At 37.0% G+C, this 23,859-nt stretch overlaps 1 pseudogene and 3 gene segments (V, D, J or C); all 4 read right to left on the reverse strand.

Moving 5' to 3' along the window:
* Positions 1-11,489: 11,489 nt before the first annotated feature.
* Positions 11,490-11,928, reverse strand: LOC102214207 (Ig heavy chain V region 5A-like). The segment is given in 2 exon segments: positions 11,490-11,797; positions 11,883-11,928. Coding segments are annotated over 2 exon segments (354 nt in total).
* Positions 11,929-15,855: 3,927 nt separating this feature from the next.
* Positions 15,856-16,597, reverse strand: LOC102208869 (Ig heavy chain V-III region BUT-like). The segment is given in 2 exon segments: positions 15,856-16,351; positions 16,433-16,597. Coding segments are annotated over 2 exon segments (432 nt in total).
* Positions 16,598-18,175: 1,578 nt separating this feature from the next.
* On the reverse strand, positions 18,176-20,676 carry LOC102208585 (Ig heavy chain C region, secreted form-like; annotated as a pseudogene).
* Positions 20,677-21,840: 1,164 nt separating this feature from the next.
* Positions 21,841-22,306, reverse strand: LOC102208313 (Ig heavy chain V region 914-like). The segment is given in 2 exon segments: positions 21,841-22,154; positions 22,241-22,306. Coding segments are annotated over 2 exon segments (357 nt in total).
* Between the last annotated feature and the right edge of the window lie 1,553 nt (positions 22,307-23,859).

The following is a 23,859-nucleotide window of genomic DNA, read 5'->3' on the forward strand; positions in this document are numbered from 1 at the left end:
TTATATTGCTGCCTCTGTTCGGTGGTGTCAGCCAAACAGACTTTAACGTGTGTTTGAACGAGCTGACGGTTCACTCGTTAAGCTGAAAGAAAGATGCTTTAATCACAGGAGTCACACATGTGTCCACTGAACCATCTGGGAACTCTTCTTGTTTAGCACTTGTAATAACACAAACACTAAATCCTCCTGTTTGTAGCAGTGTATACACCTGAGACTGTCACCTGTCTATCTGTCCTGCACTCTCTCTCTGTTTCTTTCTCTCTGATTGTGGAATAAAAGTATGAACATGTATTTATAAATTACACTTGTGCTTCAATCCTGCAGCTTATCACATATTTGATTTCCATGTGTGACAACTGCAAGTGTCCAGAGTGAGGACAGACTGAGGGACCCACTGCTGCACATCATCTGTGAGGCTTTGCACCCCTGATGATCCACCAGGACAAACTCAGCAGTGTGTGAGGAAGAAGAGGAGGAAGAGCCAGCAGCAGCTGACAGATGGAGAGAATAGACAGACTGTTCCCTGTTTGTGAAGGACTGCTAGAAAAGTTCAAAATAACTAATTGTCTGTCCTGAATCAGTCTTATTAGGTAATGTTCAAATAATTTTATCCTCCCAGTGTTTTCAGTGTGGGAGAAAGTACTCAGGGCCTTCAAGTTACACACTATGAAAGGCAGCAACAAGTTTAATGTTCAGAAACCTAAAGTATGTATCAGCAGCAGAGCTAAAAATAAATGTTTGTTTCAGTTCTATGAAGCTGAGTATTTTGGATTAGTAGCACTGCTGTGTTTGTTGCATCACATTACTGTAATTGTTTATATGCTTTATATATTCTGAGGTAAGTTGATCTATAGTGCTACATCATATTCTATAAGGATGTTATGTGTTTGTATACTTTCTGCCCAGTTTGACCCATTTAGCAGAAGTCAGCCTGTTTAAGGCTCTGATATCTATTCTGCATGACTTAAAGCAGTTATGACATGGTCTGATTTTCTCACCCAATAAAGGAATATTTCATATATCAGTCTACTCTTCATTCTATCAGAAACAGTTATCACAGCTCGTACATTTACTTTTTCCACATTTTGAGCCAAATTTAGTAATGCCAACATATTAAAAGAACAATATTTGTCTCTTATATATAATACATCTATATATACACTGTCACAGATACTTGTCTTTAAGTGAAGATTTAAGGTGAAAAGAAATATAAATAAATGCAACTTGAATCTTCACTGAAGCTCAGTGTTTGGCACAGAGTTCATGTTCACTGCTGTAATAACTAATAATGATTAATATAATATTGGCCATATTATATTTACATTACCAAAGTGAGATGACTTTAGTCTCATGAACAACATTAGCTAATTGTTATTTACTAGCTAATCTTAAATGACTGTTCAGTACAGAAATGAAGCCCAAAAATCATGTTTTACAGTCCTGTGGTCTCAGCCTCAGATACTTATCAAATCACACAGAGCTCATGTAGAAACAAATGGACAAAATATGTTCTCCTTCATTTCTGTCAAACAAAGCTGTATGAAACATTTCCAGCTGTTAGTATCATGGTAGCTAGGCAACCTGGGCAGCGCGACGGAGGCTAAACTGTCCCATTTCACAAGCCTACAAGCATCACACTTCCGGCCTCAGCGGTCTTTGAGTGCGGCCCTTGAGGACCGTTAAGGCTGCGTACTTTAAGGCTGCAGTCCCTGAATTGGGATACAGCCATACATACATGTTTTGGTTCGTGCAACTGGTCCGTCCGGTTATTGTCTCCCCAGAAACATTTCCGTTGTCTTTTTTCCTATTTCCGTTGTGTTGTGTGTGCTTTTGCAGTGATTTTCTTTTTGCAGCATTTTTCTTTTTGCAGCATTTTTCTTTTTGCAAGTGCTTTCTGAAGTTGCAGTCCGTTTGGCCTCTCAGGGCCACCGTAGATTTGAGCTATTAAAGTTGAATTGTATACTGTACCTTAAATTATAATTCACTTAGTACTGTTTCATTACCTCTAAAATTAAAACTAGTGCTACAGAGTGGCATAGAACACAGAGTGTTTGTGTTAGTGGCCTGGTACTGTAATCATCTGTGGTCTGAGGGCTCCTCCTCTGGTGACTTCCCGTAATTGTTCAGGCACTGAGGAGCAGGGGTGCTGCCAGACAAACATACATATGTGTGTGTGTGTGTGTGTGTGTGTGTGTGTGTGTGTGTGTGTGTGTGTGTGTGTGTGTGTGTGTGCGCGTGTGTGCGCGTGTGTGTGCGCGTGTGTGTGTGTGTGTGTGTGTTTAAACATTGATTTTTGTCTGGAGGTAAATTTAAATTCACATTATGTATATAAAAAGGGGTAAATAATATATAGAATAAAATACCTTTACCAAGGGCAATTAGCCTGCAGTTAGACAATTTTAGACAAAATATTTTTGACTCAAATCCTTCTTCAAATATCAGTGGAGCTGATCAGGACTGGGGCTACAGGGAGATGGGACAGAGATAACTAAGACTGAGTCTGAGGTGTGATCTGTTTGCCCTGGCAGCAGATCAGCATGTGCAGAAAAAAGTTATTTAGCATACATATGGACAAAGGCTCCACAAAAATCAATGCTGGTTCCCCTTTGGGGAAGAAAAGCTGAAGGTAAATTTAGATTTAGTTTGATGTGCTGAATTTTTGTACAGCGCTTCTTTCTCTTGTGTCACTGTGGCTCTCGAGCACAGTAATAAACAGCAGAATCCTCAGTTGTCAAGCTGTTCATCTGCAGATACACCTGCTTTCTGCTGTTGTCTCTGGAGATGGTAAACCGGCCTTGGACTGACTGAGAGTAGTACTTGCTACTGCCACTGCCACTCTCGATCAAAGAAATCCATTCCAGTCCTTTCCCAGCAGCCTGTCTGATCCAAGCTGCAGCAATATCATAACTGAACCCTGAGTATGTACAGGTCAGTCTGTGGGAGTCTCCAGGCCTTTTAACCACTGATTCAGACTCAGTCAGTGTTTGACCCTGAGTACCTACAGAAATGTTAATAGCTCATTAGTTATCACATTTCTTCGTATCATTTAATTTGTTAACAAAAATGTATGTCCTTACCAGCCAAGAAACAAAACAGAATCTGTAAAATAACTGATCTGATCATTTTTAAACTCAGTTGTCTTTGCCAGTTTGCAGGGTCTATATGAGGTTGGGTCCCTGATTCTTACTCTTGAACACTTATAAAGTTAAGGAATAAATGGTGTTTGCATTGACTCCTCCTCCCTAGCAAAAAATACTGCTGTTTAACAAAGTGATAAACTAGAAAATGAACATGTACAGTTTGACAGTTTTCTATGATTTTATAGTACTTTGTAATCTTAAAGCAAATTAGAATTTTCAAATATTAAAACTGACACACACTATTTTCATGCTATTATGTCTGATATTGAATTAGTGCTGGCCACTTCTTTCTGTACTTTTTTTGTACATATTTTGCACCTGCTCAATGCCATTTAGGCTATAATAGCAGTAAGCAGGTGTATACACCTGTATACACCTGCTTACTGCCATTGATCATTACAGGACACACAGAAGCAATTGGAAGTAATAGGTTTGCAGGCACAGCAGTGTGGTTTGTTGTTTACATGCTGGTAAAGCCAGAGGGGCATAACCTATTATCAGAAAGCCAAATATGCATCTTTACATGCTGAATGTTAAATATGTTAATGCTGGAGCTTTAAGTAATGAATTAAATATGATTCTTTCTGATATGTTAATCCTTTTCAATGTTTTATTGCAACAATATAATTGCTGCAAGTTTATTTTACAGTGATGCTGATATTTGCTGTAAAAACTAATATAAATCAAAAATAAATAAATCAAAAGCATGATACATTATTTCACATGTAATATTTATGCCTTCAACTAAACAGTAGGCTGCTTACACATATAGTGTTTTGCTGATAGTGTGCTCATTTCAGGAACATTGCATTCTTTGAAAGTAAGATAACAAAACCATTTCTTAAGTTCATTACATGACTTTTAAGTAGAAGTTTAATAATATTTGAAAGTGTATTACTGAGATTTCATGTGTTGTAAATAAAAAAATAACATGTTTCATAACAAATTAGTACATCATAAGTTGGCATGTTTTTTTCTTCTTTTTTTACAGCTTTTTTTTAAATAAAAAAAATTAACTGTTGCAGGTTTGATTGAGTTAATACCCATTTTTATTCAGCAAAGTAGTTTTTTGTTTGGTTGTTGTGTTCTTTGTTGTTGCAACCTTTTCTTTTTCTAGTGTTATTGGAAAAATGGCGCTCTTTGTGTTAAGATTGTCTATAATAAAAACTATTTTAACTGTTTTCCTTTCATTCCGTTCTGGACCCATTTGTTACCAGTCCCCACACACCCCTAAAACTTCATCATGGGGACGTAACACCCCCTTAGTGTTTTTGAACAAAAGTGAAACCTGAAAGCAGCAGGTGGTAAAACAGTGAAGGAAAGCCTTGTTGTCCATAATAACTTGCGATAAGTTGCAAATATGGCACCTGAGCACTGAGTAAACTACAGGTTTGATGACTGTAACAGTGAGAGACTTCACAGGATTAAGAGAAAAGGGAACAAATGAAAAATAAATTAAAATAAAAAAATTTAATCCAAATTTGAACAAAACTAATTCAGTGGCTGCTGTATTACAGAAATACCACCAAACATCTCCTGTGAAGTGTGTGGGAGGGGCTTAGCAAGGGAAGGCACCAGATCACACTGCTGTTTAGCGCCAACCAGTCCTATCGGATTTTTATATGATAGTATATAATGAATGAATAAATAATAAAAACATGAACCCAAAATATTCATGGAATTTTTAAAATGTTTGATTAAAGAAGCTTTTTTTATTGTTCCATGATGAAATTGTTAATGGCAGAAAGCAAATTATGACTTGGCTTAATGTGCTGAGTTTTTGTACAGAGATTCTTCCTCTTGTGTCACTGTGGGTCTCGCACAATAATAAACAGCTGAATCCTCAGACGTCAAACTGTTCATCTGCAGATACACCTGCTTTTTGCTGTTGTCTCTGGAGATGGTGAAGCGGCCTCTGACTGACTGAGAGTAGTAGGTGCCACTGCTAGGGTCGATATAAACAATCCATTCCGGTCTTTTTCCAGCAGCCTGTCTGATCCAATTAGCATAAATATCACTGCTGAACCCTGAGTATGTACAGGTCAGTCTGTGGGAGTCTCCAGGCCTTTTAACCACTGGTTCAGACTCTGTCAATGTTTGACCCTCAGTACCTACAGAAGTGTTAACAACTCATTAGTTATCACATTTCTTCATATCATTTCATTTGTTCATCAAAATGTATGTCCTTACCAGCCAAGAAACAAAACAGAATCAGGAAAATAACTAAATGAACAGGTTTGGTCATTGTTAAAGTCAGTTGTCTTTGCCGAGTCTGCTGTGTCTATATGAGGTTGAATCACTGACTTAGGCTTGAACGCATATAAAGTTAGTTAATACAGGAGTTTTGCATTGACTCCTCCTCCTCAGCAAAAATTTTGCTCTTTGACAAAGTAAAAAAACTAAAAAATGATAATAAACATTTTGCCAATTTTTGATTCTTTTTTTAATGTATTAAATTAAATTAATTTTAAAGGAAATTAGAATTTTCAAATATTAAAACTGACCATTTTTTCAAGACAATCATTCCCACACTATTTTCAGAACATTATGTCTTATACTGCTAGTAGTGCTGGCCACTGGGCTCTTTATGTACTCTTTTTGGCACAGATTTCCTTTAATAGTCTTTATTTCTATTGAACACACAAATGTGCAGTATTTGACAACACCACAGGTGTAAGTGTGCCTCAGATGGCTTGGCTATAACTTTGCTTTTCTCAGCAACAAACTGTGTCACATTGTCAGGAAGGGACCTTAATTTCTCATTTGTTAGGAAAGCCAGAGGGACCTATTATCAGAAAGCCACATGCACAGCCTCCAATGAATCATTGTTAAAATTGTATTGCTCTGTGTTTAATAAATCAAATGAGATGTTTTCTAATAAATGACTCTATTTTAATAGCTTGTTTTGTATAAAATTATTTAAAAAATGTAAATAAAATAGTCAGCTCCGTAGTGCCTGTGATCTCAGCACAGTGGCACAAAGCAACTTTAGAAAATATATCTACTTATATATCAAGTATGTTTCATTGTCTCAGTGTATAATCAGTTAAAACAGCACAGGTTTCTATAAACTTGCAATATATTAGAATATATTATATAGCACTGTATAGCACTTTTTCTTACTGTCCAAAAACACTATCACAAACACTATCACTTATTTAATTCATCTTCCAGAGTCTTTTTCTTCACATTTTTTGTTTACAAACAGAACAATTTGAGAGTATGAGTATGTGACATGTGTATTACCATTTAGCATTAGAGTAATTGAGGAAAATTTCATCTTGCATTTCTAAATAAAATGCCACCTTTTTTGATATAATTCAATATTCCTTGTGTTGTTGGCAAATAGAGGAAGTAGTTTTTGTATGACTCTCCAGTTGCTGTGTCTCACTGTGTCTCTCGGGCACAGTAATAAACTGCTTGTGTCCTCAGTCTTCAGATTGTTCATCTGTAGATAGACTTTACTGCTGGAGTCATCTCTGGAAATAGTAAATCGACCCTGGACTGACTGGGAGTAAAAGAAATGAGAACTGCCTGTGTGTACAAAAGCAATCCACTCCAGTCCTTTTCCAGGAGCCTGTCTGACCCAGTTCATAGGGTAGCTGCTGAATGTGAATCCAGAGCCTGTACAGGTCAGTCTGTGGGATTCTCCAGGCCTTTTAATGACTGGTTCAGACTCAATCAGAGTCTGACCATCAACACCTGTCAACAGCACCAAATCACACTAAGTTAAATAGTTTGTTGAGAGAAATAAATGTTGTGTAATATCAGGTCTATGAGTGTTTTCACCTGCCCAGCAGATAGTTAACAGCAGCAGTCCTGTCCTGTAGTCCATACTGTCAAACTGTGTGTCCTTAGCTTCCTGTCATCTTCTCTGAAGTCAGATTTATAGAGGAGGAGCAGCATGCAAAAATATTGTGGTTTTGCATTCATCCCACATTTTTTTAAGACCAGTCACAATTAGCCATGTAGTTAGGATATGTAAAAAATAAATCTGTTTTAAAGTCTGATTATATCAATAAAACAGGTTAAGGTGAAGATTTTCTTAATGACGTTTTTTGATTAATACTTATAAAACACAAACATGATCATATGAGTAATAAAAATATTGGATAACACATAAATGAAGAGTTATGGGAACATTAACTGCAGTGCTCCAGTTTTATAATTAATATTATAGATGTTAAAATTATTTTTTTGGAAGCAAAAAAAAAGGATGATGAAGTATTTCATGAGAAACTTTGGTCTGCATTTTGAGTATCTGCACAGGTTTTTGGAGGTCTGTGGATGATGAGGATTTCTCTTTACAGATATATTATATCAATTCATTAAATAATTTCTATCTCAACCTAAAAACAAGTTATCTGTCTTTCAAAAGAGACAAATTCTTTGAAAAAGTGAAGATGGTGAGATTTCAAACAAAACCTCAAATCAACAAGTATCATTTAATCTCACTATATTTAAATTTCTCATTGAAATTATTTTGATTCTGTGACATTTTATCATCATTATCATTATTATTATAAGATGTGCTTACAGACTCACCTTGGAGAATTTATCAACAAACTGACTTCCAGAGAAAAATAATCGTGAATGAATTCATTCATGATCTGAGGGCTCCTCCTCTGGTAGTTTGATGCTACAACTGAGGGGGTTTGTTAAGCTGATGGGCTGTGTCTCTCTGGCGCTATGGTAATACACACCAGTGACTTCAGTCTGCAAATCTGGTCAATTTTCAAGTCACAATCTTGTTTGAAGTTTTTAAACTCGATACTGAAATTATTCTTCGGTGGATCTTTGTAGTATGAATCTGCAGTCTGCAGAATATCCTGTCCTGTCCCTGCAGGTTTTTTTTTTTATCCAAGCCTTGTGGTAGTTCAGCAAATAATCAATCAAAGCTTTATTCGCCACATGCTGGTTGCCCTGAAGTGAAATGGGGACACACCACCCCCCCCCGACCTTACACACACAACACAGACATTACGTGGGGATACAAGTCGGAGATCGGTAGCGTTACAGAAAAACACTGAAATGTACACTACAATGGGAAAGTACAAGAGGAAAAAAAAGAGACCTCTACTCATGCTGTGCTTCCATGGTAGGACAGCATGAGAACAGGAAACAAAAAAACAAAAAACAAAATGCACATGTCCACAGCACAACATTGTGAAAGACATGACAAGCCACAGGATTGGGTGGGGGGTGAGGAGTAATCCGAAGCAAACACAGCAGCTGTCCTGCACAGCGCTACCATTACAGCGCAGCACACAGACCCGCCGTGTTCCCCCGCAGGAAACAAGCACCGAAGGTGTATAAGAGACCTGACGGGTGATGGTCAGACGCTGACCTGGCTGCAGAGTCACAGAGGCTGGCTGTGTCAACTGTTCACACTGTATTTAATTGTACATAAAGTAACAGTGCGTGGCATCCATGATGTCAGTGTTTCTTCTCAGTGAGACTCACGGGATCCAGCAGCAGAGCTACAGAGAACATGTTGGTGCTGAAAGTGATCTTCTGGAAGCTTCTCTTGTTCGGGTTCAACAAAATTCACCATGTCAAGTTCTTATATGTGTCTGTGAGGAAGCTTATTTTTAATACAGATTGCAAGGGACAGGATGAAATAGAAATATGGATTAACCTGCAAGCAACAAGTGGAGTTTGGATGTTTTGTGCTGCTATAAACTGCATGAAGATTTGTATCAGGATGTCACAGTGAGGGAGTGGGAATTTGATTAGGGATGTGACATTGAATTTTTTTTTGTCATTGTCATAAATTATTGTGACTTAATTATGGACATTTTCTTATTTGTCATGACTGACCTATTGAGTTATTAACACTTACCAGTGTTGAGGCTCTGAGGGATTTTTTATTCAGCTATACTGATGGTTTGTATTACTGTGACTCTCTGGCACAGTAATACACGTCCTGGTTGAAGTGTCTAAGATGATAGTCAACTTGTCCTTGTGCAGTATAATTTGTATTATCAATCCAGTTCTGTCCCTGCAAGATCCCTAATATAATAAAACAATACAATAAAACCATGTATTTTTATCATACTGTCATTGCCTCAGTGAGACTCTTTGGATCCAACAGCGCCATGAGAGCTACAGAAAACTTGTACTGAGGGTGATAACCCAAAACTTCTCATTTTCTCCTGCACCAGGCTGATATTAATCTTTATATCGGTGTGTGAGGAGCTTTGCTTTCTGTACAGAAGGACAATGACCAACTAAAAGAGAGAATGAATGGCCTTGTGGTTGTACTGTAGTATTGGTTTGGGCATAATTAAAAGAAAATTATTTAAAACAGAAATTTAGATTTTAATATGTCTTTGTCTTTGGTTTTTTTTTAATTGATAAAAAAATAAATTAAGACAAGACATCATAAAAGCATTTCCCATTGAGGCAGTGTTATTACATCTTTCGATAACTTAACTGTAATTTCTGTAACTTTAAGGGGAAAAACAGCTGGCAGCAAATTGTTCCATCTTTTGATGGGCTGACTTTTTGTAGAGCATTTCTTCCTCTTGTGTCACTGTGACTCTCGAGCACAATAATAAACGGCTGAATCTTCAATCGTCAAGCTGTTCATCTGCAGATACACCTGCTTTCTGCTGTTGTCTCTGGAGATTGTAAAGCGGCCTCTGAATGACTGAGAGTAGTAGATACTGCTGCTGCCACTGCTGATCCAAGCAATCCACTCCAGTCCTTTTCCAGCAGCCTGTCTGATCCAAGCATTACTATAATCACCACTGAACCCTGAGTATGTACAGGTCAGTCTGTGGGAGTCTCCAGGCCTTTTAATCACTGATTCAGACTCAGTCAGTGTTTGACCCTCAGAACCTACAGAAATGTTAATGGCTTATTATTCCAAAAAGTTTACTTCATAACAATTAATTTGAACAAAAAACGTAAATCTGCTGAAGGTATCAGTTTTACATAGACTCCTCCTACAAAGTAAACTCAGCCGTATATAAAGAACTTAGTAAATATTTTTAGCAACTAACAGATGAATAGAATGATAGGTTATAATAGCTTTATATAAAAAGTAGAGCGTGCTGCCCAGACTGCTAGTTTGAGTAAATGACCTGAAATGTTTGTTGCACTGGCTGCCCTGTTCAGCATGTAGTACATAATTTATTTTGGGGGTTTTTTCTGCTATGATCTTCTTTTTTTCTACTAGGACAAGTAGAATGGTGCGGGGGCAAGCCATTAGACATAATTAGTTTCTGGGCACAGCAGTACTGTCGTCACATTGTATCTGAAGTGCCCTTAAGATTTCTTTTAAATAGCCAGAGGGCACAACCTGATATCCAGGCAGCCGGAAACACAGGGTCATTAACTTTTGCATCTTTTCTGATGATTGAAACAGAGAAAACATGCAAACTGCAAAGCCTGAAGATTAATATCAGGATATCATTGGGAGGAAGTGACAAATATAAGTTTACTGTTTATTTATTTATTTTTGTTTAATTAAATCTAAAACATGTTTTATCTGTAAAACTTTGACTAAACAATAAACATTAGCCTTCTCTCATCTACCCTCATGATGACTTTTTTTGACTTATATAATGTGAATATTTCAGGAAGATTGCTTTGTCCTCAGTTCTCTATGTTCTCTCTTTCTATCCTTTGTGCTATTTTTGTGTGGACTTGGGACACATCTCAGGTTATCCGAGCACACACCTGTTCCCTATGCACTTTTTTGCAGCCACTACTTGATGTAATGTCAGACCGTCAGTCTTTGCTGGATCATTGCATTGCATCGGTCAGCAAAACTTGGCTCCTAGACCTTTGTCCATCTCAAAATTTCTGCTAAAGAGAGGAGAGCTATTTGGTGTTTTTAGGAGAGAATCTGTGTATCAGCGTGGATTTGTGGAAAAGTGCCAAGCTTTTGTTTGTATTTGAATTCGCTTTAAATAAATTCACTGAACTTCAGCATGAGTCCTGCCTTTTTTTTTTTTTTTGCAAATAATGAAAGACAACCAATTCTAACCTTCATTACAGGTGGTTTAACACAAAGCTGGAAGAACGTTTAATGAACTTTAAGAACTTTTTAAAACTAATCATATAAATAAGTATCAAAATATATTATTGTCACTTAATTCCAGAAACAAAATGTCAAAAATTTAGCAAGTTATTAAGGTTGAAATGGAAATATAAAATTTTAAACTTTCTCTATAACTATAACTTTAAAAGAATATATATTATCATGGCAATCTCCAGTGCTAAACAGCGACATGCAGCAGATAATAGTGTTCTGTAGTCTGGGAGCTCCTCTACTGGTGGAGGATGTTACACATGTTGAAGCTCTGAGGGGTTTTTGTTCAGCTCCACTGATGCTTTGTATTACTGTGGCATTCTCGCACAGTAATACACAGCAGTGTCTTCAGGCTGCATATTCTGTCCATTTAGAGTCACCGTCTTGCTTGAAGTGTCTAAGTTGATGGTGAACTTGTTCTTTAGTGAATCTTTGTAGTATGTGTTGTGTCCATAATGTGCACCTCCAATCCACTCCAGTCCTTTCCCTGCAGGCTGTCTGATCCAAGCTGTCCTCCAGCTGCGTAGAGAATAAGAGACCTGACAGGTGATGGTCAGACGCTGACCTGGCTGCACAGTCACAGATGCTGTCTGTATCAACTGCTCACATTTTACACCTGTGGAGAAAACATGTTGAATACTGAATCTGTGTTTCGGCAGAATCTTATAATCATATTCTGTCTTTTCCGTATTGAGACTCACAGGTTCCAAAAACCAGCAGCAGCAGGAGCACAGCTACAGAGAACATGTTGCCTCCTTTGTGTCACTGATGGCATGATCTCAACTCTTATAGGAGACTGTGAGGAAGTGCAATTTGCATACATGGATACAAACATGTTATAGCAGAAAGGTTACTGAAGTTTCCACCTGTAAAAATAACTCTCATATATCAGGCAACCCTTAAGTTAAATATGTTTCTGACTGCAGAAAAATGTGGGTCATTGCTAGGTGTTTTCCAATAAAATGGAACTATGGAAAATGGGTTGTGCAAAAAAGGTGTTACATTATTGTGCTTAATTAGTGCTTAAATGGTAAATGGCCTGTATTTGTATAGTGCTTTACTTAGTCCCTAAAGACCCCAAAGCGCTTTACACAACCAGTCATCCACCCATTCACACATACATTTACACACTTAAACTATTTAAAACAGTGGAGGTTTATATGAACTAAAAAGGAAAAAAAAAATTCAGCTTATGTCTTATTTATTGTCTTATTTAATTAAGTGTTGAATTTGCAGATTTTGTTTTCTAAACACTTTTGATACACACTGAAAGCTAAAAAAAAAGATGAATCCATCTGTCTAAGCTTTCCTTTTATATCATATGCATAAAATAATTTCTTTTATTCAAATATATGTTTTACAACCCACGTTTATGTGGGCGTTCATAAACAGAAAATAAAAAATAAAACTGACATTTCAAATCTTATTCTTTATTCACAAAGATATACAGTTAGACCTGTGCCACAAAAGTTCTTTTTTTTCAGTAAATGTTGTTTTCAGTATTCAGTGAGTTGCATATTTCAAGAGGAAAGCTGTGCCGACTGTTCATGTTTAAATGTTTTTGAAAAAAACATTGAATATCACTGTAATAACAGTAACACTTAATGTGCCGTGATCTTGCTGTTAGTGTCTCGACTTCAGTGAGAGTCACAGGATCCAGCAGCAGCAGAGCTACAGACAACAGGTTGGTACTCAAGGTGATAGCATGGGAACTTCTGGTCCTATTAAAAATATTTTTATTTAAAAGGTTTAATAAACGTCTGATAGGTGGCAATCTTTTTTTTGTTTTTGTTTATCTATGTCCATTATTTTCATTATTTGCTTTTTTCTAAATAATGTTTTATTATTATCATTATCATCTTTTTTAAAAAGAAATTTCTTACAACTGTCTTATCAGCCGGTGTCCCTGTTTTTGATGAACAACTGCTTCCTTTGGGTTCTTCTAAAAACAGATGGCAGGATGTTTTTGTAAAGCCTCTTCAGCTGCTTTAAACACTTTGTTTCTCTTTGGCACAGTAATAAATAGCAGAATCCTCTGGCCTCAAATTGGACAACCTCAAATACACCATGCTGTTGCTGTCATCTCTGCTGATTTCTCCACATCCTCTCAAACTGCTTGCATAACTGTTTCTGCTGGAAGTTGAGAAGCTGCTCCCGATCAATTCCAGTGGTTTTTTTTGATATGAGAAAAATAAGAATCGAGACAACTGCCAGGGCAGAGAGAGAACAATGAGCAGGGGAGTGAGTGTATTCATCATCCTGGTGGAGATGTGATTAAAAGACCAGCACGGGATGAAGATTTGCATCATGATATCAGAAAAGAGAGGGGCTCAAAAAGATAGTCATTCTTTAGTTTAATTGTAGCTTTTAGTAGTTAATGATGTTTAATATAGCTGGTTTATCATATGTGTAGTGTGTTTTTTATTAGGGTTCATTAAAATTAAAACAACAGGAGTAGTAATGAAAGAGAAAGTTAATTTACATTTTTATTTGGCTTTGTTGTGAATAAATGGAATAAATGGTAAGCATACAGATTGTTAGCATTACTTGTGAAGTCTTAAGGATATATATGCTACATATGCATTACATACTTAAGATTTAAAGATAAAAAACAACAAAATCTGAACATTAAAATTTAAATTTGGGTGAAAAAAGTTGATTTCATTTGTTTCACATGGCAAATTTAATCTGTACATTTATGCGATTGGTTGAGGTGTTTTATTTTCTGCAGTGTTATTCAGTCTTTACTGTATGAATGCATATAGAGTATGAGTAATTTTTTGCACACTTCAATGTGTTTTAGATTTAAAACTCTAGGTTTTATCCCTTAGAAGAATAATCCATAATGGCACCTTGCAAAAAAGGGAAAATTATATCTTTATCCATAACTCATGAGGGATGTACAGTTGTACTGTAAAGCAATAAATTAAATTGGATAAAAAGCACAAATAAATTAAAGCCTGAAATAGAGGCTGGGTGTCAAATGCTGAATATCAAATCAGTATAAAACGAAGAGCTACAGAAAGGAATATAACAGTCCTTTATTGTCATTGTATGCATAACAAAATTGTGCTCCACACCAACTATGCAGGTATAAAATATAAATAGTAAGATAGCAGAAATAAATAAAAAAACATGAGAGATATATACAAACAGCAGGAATATAGACAGAACAAGAGAAAGGCACACAGTAGAAGACCAGGTTGCAAAGTCCTTGGGCCGCTAAAATAGCTGACTGAAATATTTTTCATTCATCTTTTTTAAATAAAAAAAAGCATTAAATTGTATTCTTTTGCTTTGTTTGTAAACATGGACTCATGAACTTGTAACTACTAAACTATGCAACACTTTCATATTTTTTATGCTTTCGAAGAAACATATAGCAATGTGGTTTACTTTGAGGGTTATGTATACCAGAATATGTTTTTGGTTGTTGAAGAAAAGAAGAGGGATTAAGAAAAGTAACCTTCGTCTGTGAGAAATAATGTTTATGAGAACTGGAATTAATAATCACCTTTGTTTCGAGATTATGTTTCAATGTTATGTATTGACTTATTATGCTGATCTGAAATCATCAGTGGTCCGAGAGCTCCTCCTCTGGTGGTTTCATGTTAGAACTGTTCAGTGAGGGGTTTTTGTTCAGTTCTAGTGAAGGGTTGTGTTACTGTGGCTTTCTAGCACAGTAATACACAGCAGAGTCCTCTGGCTTTAGGCTGGAAAGGCTCAGATGCACCATGCTGTTGCTGTTGTCTCTGGTTATTTCTATACGTCCTTGCACACTGCTGGCATAAATGGTTTTACTTGCATCATACCAAATAACTCCCATCCATTCTAGTGTCTTTCCTGCTGGTTGTCTGATCCAGTGCATTCCATGCTGCCCAAAGTCAAAACCAGACCCTCTACAGGAAAGACTGAAGGCTTCCTGAGGCTTTTTCAACACTGACGTGGAGGGAATGGACTCCAAAGCCTGACCATTTAAACCTGGAAAGAACCAGTGAGATGAGTGAAACTGGGAGAAAAGAGTCACTTCATAAATTAACAGAAAATAAATAAATAAATAAATAAAGAGTCAGTTATAAAATTATATGACTTACAGGGTAGACAGAGCACTGTCACCAGAGCAGAGAGTCTGAGCATCATCTTGAAAGTGAAGTTGTGAAGGAAGTGCTTCCCATTAGACAAGATGACAGCCAGGCCCTACGAGGACAGAAGTAAGCCATCTAAATTTTATTAGGGAGGGACTAAAATGTCAGGCTTAAATATTATTCAAATACATCTTTAAAAAAGGTTTAAAAAGAAGGTTGAAGATGCGATGTAGTACACACACAGACACACACACACATACACATATAAAGCAGACAAAGACCCATTTTTGATAAAGCATAACAGTGAGTTCAGTCTCGTGTTATCTTCTATTATGTTGGAAAAAATGCTATCTGGGACAGAAGTGAAGTTAAATGATTTAATTAACAATACGGGGTTGAAAAACAAAAAATAAAATGTTTTGCTTTTGTTGTTTAGTTTATTTTGTTATCCATGCATTAAAATTTTCAACTACTTTTCTAACTTGGGGTCATCCAGCAAGAGGCAAGGTACACCATGTGTGAGTAATCAGTCTGTGAAAAGCCTGTGTTTTAAGAATGAGAATAGACCAACAGAAGGATCGTTTAGACTTTTATGGTTATTATATTAAACTTATTATGACTCATTTAATTACATGCTGTTGCTTTTTAAGTGACATCTTATTTCTTCTTATTGTGCTGATCTGAAATCATTGGTGCTCTGAGGGATCACCCTCTTGTGGCTTCGTGTGTTCAGTCACTGAGGGGTTTTTGTTCAGGTCTCATGATGCTTTGTGTTACTGTGGGTGGTTCTCTGGCACAGTAATACACAGCTGAGTCTTCAGGCTGCACATTCTGTCCAATCAGAGTCACGGTCCTGTTGGAGGAGTCTATGTCGATACTAAACTTGTTCTGTAGTGAGTCTTTGTACCGTGTGCTGTGTCCAACATGTACACTACCAATGCACTCCAGTTCTTTTCCTGCAGGTTGTCTGATCCAAAATGTTCGAGCGCTGCTAAGAGAATAAGAGGTCTGACAGGTGATGGTCAGACGATCCCCTGGATGCACAGTCACAGAGGCTGGCTGGGTCAGCTGTTCACACTTTACACCTGAGGAGGAAAACATGTGGAATATTGAAACAGTGTAGCAATGTATTTTTATCATAGTGTGAGTTCCTCAGTGAGACTCACAGGATCCAGCAGCCAGCAGCAGCAGAGCTAAAGAGAACATGTTGGTACTGAAGTTGATCTGATTAGAACATCTCATCTTCTTCTGTAACCAGGGCCATGATTTCACGTCTTAATAGCAGACTGTCAGGAAGTTCACTTTGCATATTGAGAAGGACTCTGAGAGCCCTCTCACAAGAGGACTCTCACTTAAAATTGTGTTAATATAATATGTATCTATTATTAACTCAGGAAGAAGCTCTGATTCACAGAGGATGCTCCTACAAACATATTGTGTGAATGCATAATTTGGAAAATTACACAAGGATTCTTGAATGTGCCATTGTGTATATCTATTTTTGTATCCCTCTTAAAAATGGTGTTTCAGTGTTTTTGAATGATATTTTCCATATTATTTTTCATTATAATCAAAAGTCTTTTTTATATTTTAAAAGCATTCATAGAGGATAAACACAGGTGTTATTGTGACAGTGAGTTGATCATCATATTTTTGATCATCTGTTGCCCCCTGTAGGTTCTTGTGAAACTGTATGGCTGAAGGTTTTTGTAAAGCTTATGTCATTACTTAAACCATTGTTTGTCTTTCACACAGTAATACACAACAGAGTTTTCTGGTTTTAGGATGGAAGTCTCAGATATGTCATACTGTTGCTGTTGTCTTCGGTAATTCTATATGTCCACTCAAACAGCTCATGTATCTGTTTCTGCTGGAAGATAAAAAGCCTTCTCCTATCCATTCCGGTTCGTTTCCTGGTTGTTGTTTTATACAATCCATAGTACAGCAACTAACTGTGAAACCAGATCCTTTACAGGAGAAACTGAGAGTCTCTCCAGGCCTTTTCACGACAGGATTGGAAGGAATGGACTCCATACTCTGGCCTGTAACAGCTGAGGAGATGAAAACAGAGAGAAACAAGTGAGACAGATAAAATGATAGACAGATAAAAGTATCATTAACTCACCATCAATCAGTGTGTCCTGGTACATGGTGAAATAGTGAGCAGCACAGGAACTCAGGGGGAAGCAAAAAAGCAATCGATGAGGTACAGCACAAATGCTATGGCAAGGACGAGCCAGGACGTCAGGTCATTCATATGTGTTCATTCATAGTTATGATGTCTTCAGTGAGAATCTACAATGTGAATAGTCATGAAAATAAAGAAAAAGCATTAAATGAGAAGGTGTGTCCTGGTAATGTATTAAATACTAGTATTTCCGATGTTAATAAATGTGTTTTTGTTAACGTGAAAATATGGGATAGTCTGAATGCACAACAGATCACTTCAGAGGTTGCCAATAGTAAGCTTTAGTGTGTTTAGTGCTCTCCCTGCCAGTTGTGAATTCCTCTAAACCCCCAAAGTACACAAATGCAATTCATTCAAAGACAGGGAGTGTACAGATTTACAAGGACACTACATATGTTTGCAAAGAAGAAGAGTTACAACAACAGTCTTTGTGCTTTCAAATGACTGCACCTCTTCATAACACCGCTGGCATACCAACACATTTATCGGCATCTTGAAATCACTACATGAGTAGTTTTTTTACATAGAGGTGGAAACTATATTGCTGCTTCTGCACATGAAGCTTTGTCTCACTCTTGTGGAAAATCTGAGAATTACAATATCTTGGAGCAATTTTCTGAAGGATAAACATGGTGTTTATTATTATTATTATTATTATTATTATTATTATTGTTATTATTATAGTAAAAATGGCCAGTATAATTTAAAAATTGGACTGGAATCTTACTTTTAAACAATCAAATGACAGGCACTTATCTTAATCAATGTAGCTATGATACCATATAAGGTGGTGATGATGAAAAACCAATGAGGGTGAAAACCACATTCCAGCTTTCCTCAGCTCACATCAGCATGCTCAATATCACCAAATAAATCACACTTCTTTTACTTGGGACAGGTCAAGGTGGCTCTGGACACTGAACTTTCCATTTGGGCATCTTTGGAGTCACTAGTGTTGTAGTTCAGCAGTTCTGTGTGTCCATTTGGAAACCCAGTGATGTTAATGGATACAGGACTGAAGCCAAAAACCAGGCACACAAGTTCATTAGAGCCCTGAAGCAAGTAGGCAGATGGTTGGCTGTAGATCACTGAGGCTGGAAAGATGTGCATTACAGTTTCAGTAATCAGTTAATCATTTTAATCAGTTTTGTTAAAATTAATATAATGGAAATAAAAGATTAATGTTAAATGCTAAACAGCAGCTCACCAAACACATCAGTTATGGTGGCTTCAACAAGTGCTTCAGATGACTCATGTTTGACAACACAGGAATACGTAGACCTTTTGTCTTCAGTTTTGAATATGTTTAGTCTGCTGCTCACAGAGTAAGAGCTGCTCCCTGAGTATTTCCATGGAGAACTGTTAACATTATGCATGGATGGGAGAGTCTGGCCATCTTCTTCCCAGTGCACTATGATGTTTGCTGGGAAAACTCCAGACACTAGGCAAATAAGTGTTAGGATGTCAGACACTGAAACTTCAGAGGCAGTTGGTTGCATTGTCTTCACTGTTGGCACACAAAGGTCTTGAAAAACACTAAAGGGACAGAACCATAAAAATATAGTCACAACCAGAGGAACATGAAGTTTAGAAAGAGCTGTAATATATTTGTTACATTTCTAACATTACCTCTGGTTTTGCTTATATGGTCTTCATTGCCCTGATTGGAACAAGGATGCTTTCCTTCACAAAACCCTTGTTTATCTGCATCCCAATTTTCTGCTGACACATTAAGGAAGTTCTGTCTCTGTCCCATTGTTGTAACTCACTGCAGGATTAGTTAGGACATAACAGTCAGGAATTTTGTTGCCAGCTGATTTCCAGGTGATGGAGAAATCTTTAAGACTAGGGGCAACCAGAAGACAGATAACAGTCACAGGTCCTTTGTTCTCAGGCTGCTACAGTGATGATGGTCCCTGAACATAAACCACAACTAGCTGTGAGGATGATGGAGGTACTCGGAAAAAAACCCAAAACAAAACAATTCTTAATGTGTATCACAATAATAGTGTTTTCACTTTACCTGTACAGAAACTGATATTTCTTGTGATATTTCTATTCAGAGATCTGTCAGATACTGTGCAAGAAAATATCTTTCCTGTTTCCCACTCAGAGTGATCAATTATAAGTTGGCTGGTCACTCCAGCATGTCCATCTACACTCATGCTGATATCAGTGGTTGTTGGTCTTTGCTGAGACTCGTTAAACCATCTAATATGAGCGTTGAAGACCCATCCAGAGCATAAGAGTCTCTGTGATCTTGACTCCTTACTTTGGACCAGAAGAAGCTCCATTGATGGGTCCACTAAAGTGAGACAAATCAGGGCATGAACTAATCTATTTAACAGAAACCATTGAAGTATAAATCAACAAAGTTAAATCAGCTGCCTAAAAGGGAAGCAAGAGTAGCTTTTACCAAAAATATAGATGGTAGAGTTTGCTCTCCTCTGCATGTTAAATGCTTTACTTGCTTCCAGTTGTGTTTTACTCTCTGCACATTTTTTCATTCGTGGCTCTCCATTAATCAGCCAGGAGATCATGGCATCAAAATTAGTGTGGACCCAACATGTTCCTTGCACATTAGAGTCTGACGCTAAAGTCTTAAACTTGGGAATCTCCACATGAATGAAAGGTGAATTTCTGTGGAATTAAAGAAAAACATGCTAATTAATAAACTTTATCTTAAGACTGTTTTTAATTTGCTTTACATATTCCTGCAAATGTGCATGTTGAATATGGGCTTTGAGACGGTAGCTGTACATACTCACTGTGACAAATGCTCATTGTCTTCTTATATTCAGTATAATTGTGATTAGCTTTGCAGGTAAAAGTTGATCATTGTCCCCACACTGAGAGTTTGCTGCTCAGGCTGAAGGTTTTCTGCTCTGTCCCTTCACTTTGTAGCTTCGTTCTGCTTGGCTTCTTGTTTTGACTCAATGGTGATTTGTCCTGAAACCACTCCAAAGCCAGTTTGTCTGGAAAAAAGCCATTTAGCAGATGAGCCTTACTGGTGAGATTCCAAATTCCCAGTCCGAAACTGGGTACAATGTGATGTTTGGCGACACAATCCATGGCACTGAAATAAAGAAGAGATTAGTTTGATTTACATAACTCATTCTAAATATCATGTGTGAACACAACAAGGAAAAACATTAATCTTATCTAAGTTATACATACCTTCAGATTCTGGTAAATGCAGAACTCTTCAATTTCAGTTGTCATTAAGTTATGTTAGAGTTGTACTTTTACATTGTTTAGTGTTGTTCAGCAAGGCGAAAATAGGGCAGGAAGTCTGTTGCACAGTTGTTATGCATGATAAGGCAGAGTGATCAGGGCAAGCAGCAAGCGGAAGCATTGAGTAACAACCAGGTCTCAAAAAAGTACCAAAACACAGAAGTGAAAGAATGCAAAGAGCAACGGAGCATCACAAACAGCAGGTGTGAGGTGTGGTTATGCCAGTAAGAGAAACAAAGTGCAGATTTAAATTTCTCATATCAGTTTGCATGTGTACCACATCCATATTTTCTTATCAATTTGCCAAAGATTTTAGTTCTCAAATCTTGTAATAATAGACTAAAATGCAACAAGTTTTAAAAGCTAACATTTTGCATTTTTGGTATCACATAAGCTGCTGATCCCAGCGCTGTGGATGTGGATTGGCCTGTATTTATCTAATAATAAGAACTTTTAATGCTTTTTTTTGTTTACTATATTTTAAGCATATGTGTAAAGCATATGAATTATTCACTGTTGCTCTTTTCTTAGTGTAATTCTAGCAGCCACTGTCAACATCTGATCTAATATCTGATCTGATAAATTCTTCTCTAAATCTGATGTGAAGTTTTTTACAGAAGAAAGATTGCCAAGTGTGATTAGCGTTTATGCCACATGCAGTTTATTTTTCTGAATCATGTGTGAGTTTTAAACCACGGTCTGAAGGTTTTTTTAGTTACACAGTCTGCAGTACCATTAAGACCCAATTTAGCTGCTCTCGCTTCTTGTCTTTGGAAATTTGTCACTCTACAGGTTATAAAAGGAGACGATGTAACACAAATGCATCCCTCGGTAGATAACTCACGCAACAACAATCTACAATGTTGAATCTTCTTGAATATCTCATTTTTACACTAACTAAAAGTTGGGATGAAGAAATTACCGTGTATTAATATTTACAAAAGTTCTGAAAATGAGAAAAACTAAAATACATAATTTTCTCTACTATACCAAACATTGATTATCAGATACATGTAAACAGGATAAAGACTATTGGATTTTGTACTGTTCAAGGAACTTCAGTTTGTAAATGGGAATTGAAGAATAAAATTTAGCTTTTTTTATTTATTCATTTTTGGTTTTCTGAGTTTTTGTATAGTGTTTCTTCCTCTTGTATCACTGTGACTCTCGAGCACAATAATAAACAGCAGAATCTTCAGTCTTCAGGCTGTTCATCTGCAGATACAGCTGCTGTCTGCTGTTGTCTCTGGAGATGGTAAACCGGCCTTGGACTGACTGAGAGTAGTATTTGCTACTACCAGTACTAACTTCGGCAACCCATTCCAGTACTTTCCCAGGAGTCTGTCTGACCCAGTGCATATCATAGCTGCTAAATGTGAATCCAGAGGCTGTGCAGGTCAGTCTGTGGGAGTCTCCAGGCCTTTTAATGACTGGTTCAGATTCTGTCAGAGTCTGACCATCAACACCTGTCAAAACAAACAAGAACATTGTCACCTGCTGTGAGTTGGAAAATCATTAAAAGGAATTCAGCTCAAAATGACTGAAACTATACCTCCCCAGAACAGTAAGATAATCAGCAGTCTGGCCGATATGTCCATTATGTTAAACTGTGAGTTCACTCCTGTCATTCACACTTCAGTCACAAGAGTATTCTTTAAAACCATCCAAGTTTTGCATTAACTCCTCCCCACAGAAAGGATATAGTGTTCATCCTTTTTTTCTTCTGATCCCCTATTTTAAATTCGATTATCAACAAGTAGTTGCTACCGTAAAGAGAACACAAATCAACCAGCCACACAGATGTTCCAGTCATGTCTGGATTAATGAATGATTGTAGTTGTTTTCTACATAGACATGCATTCAAACATATTTGTCTCAAGGTGGTTGAAGTCTTCAATCAAATCACGTACTATGCTCATCTTAACTGAAGCATGTTTTTTAATATTGTGAGTAGTGCATCACTGCCATATATACAGCTACTTCCTTTAACGCTGATGACAACTTGAAAGCATCAGTGGTCCAAGAGCTCCTTCTGTGGTTTGTTAATATTAGAGCTGTTTAGACACTGAATGGTTTTTGTTCAAGTCCACTAGTGTTTTGCGTCACTGTGAGTCTCTGGCACAGTAATACACAGCACTGTCTTCAGGTTGCACATTCTGTCCAGTTAGAATCACTGTGTTCCTGGAGGAGTCGGTGGAAATGCTGAACTTATTTCTGAGTAAAGGACTGTAGTGAGGTGTGCTTCCAGAAGCTGCTCTTCCAATCCACTCTAGTCCTTTTCCTGGAGCCTGTCTATTCCAGTGAGTCCAATAGCTGCGCACAGAATAAGACACCTTACAGGTGATGGTCAGAGGGTGACCTAAAAGCACACTCAAAAAGTCTGGCTGTGTCAGCTGTTCACACTTGACACCTGCTGAAAAAATACATGTTTTGTTGTAAATTATAACACAAAGAAGAAATGCTGGATATAACAAATCTACAGAGACTCACATCCAGCAGCTAAGAACACTAGCAGAGCTACAGACAACATATTGTTTGGTGTCTGTTGTGTTGTGAACTCTGCTTCACAATCTGATGTAAAGTTTTTATAACCCTGTAAGAGAGAAAGCCTATGAGTTTGCATAGGATCATACACATCATAGCTGGTCTAACTGGAGCCAATCAAAGAGTGTGCGTGTTACGTCTGTTATGCACCTACTTAGACCTACATACGTAATTTTTTTTATTTCACAATTCAGTATAACAGCAATGAAACAAATGAGTGTTTCATTGCATTTAATATATCTGAAAACAATATAGTATTAAGATTTCCTTTTTTTTTTCTTTTTGTAGACCATCTAGTAATTAAAAAGAATATTAAATAATATAAATTTTACATGTTTTGGTATTTTTTCAAAAATCTTTAAACCTTGTAATTGCTTACTAATGCTTTGGTTTGCTGGGATAAACCAGTGGTAGATCATTTTACCCAAAAGTACTTATTATGAGTGGTTTTTAAACAGTTATCATTTTGTACATTTTAAATCCACATTTATATGGCTGCAGAAATCAAAAACTGCTCACAACCAAATGTCACTGAGTATTGTGATATCACTGGTTATAATTTTATCACCAATAGTATTCTAATTGTGCTGTTTTTAACATGTTATGAACAAAAAAAGTAAAAATGTG

Source organism: Pundamilia nyererei, unplaced genomic scaffold, assembly GCF_000239375.1.
Source record: "Pundamilia nyererei isolate P.nyererei 1_Seehausen unplaced genomic scaffold, PunNye1.0 scaffold00321, whole genome shotgun sequence".
NCBI classification, from domain to species: domain Eukaryota; kingdom Metazoa; phylum Chordata; class Actinopteri; order Cichliformes; family Cichlidae; genus Pundamilia; species Pundamilia nyererei.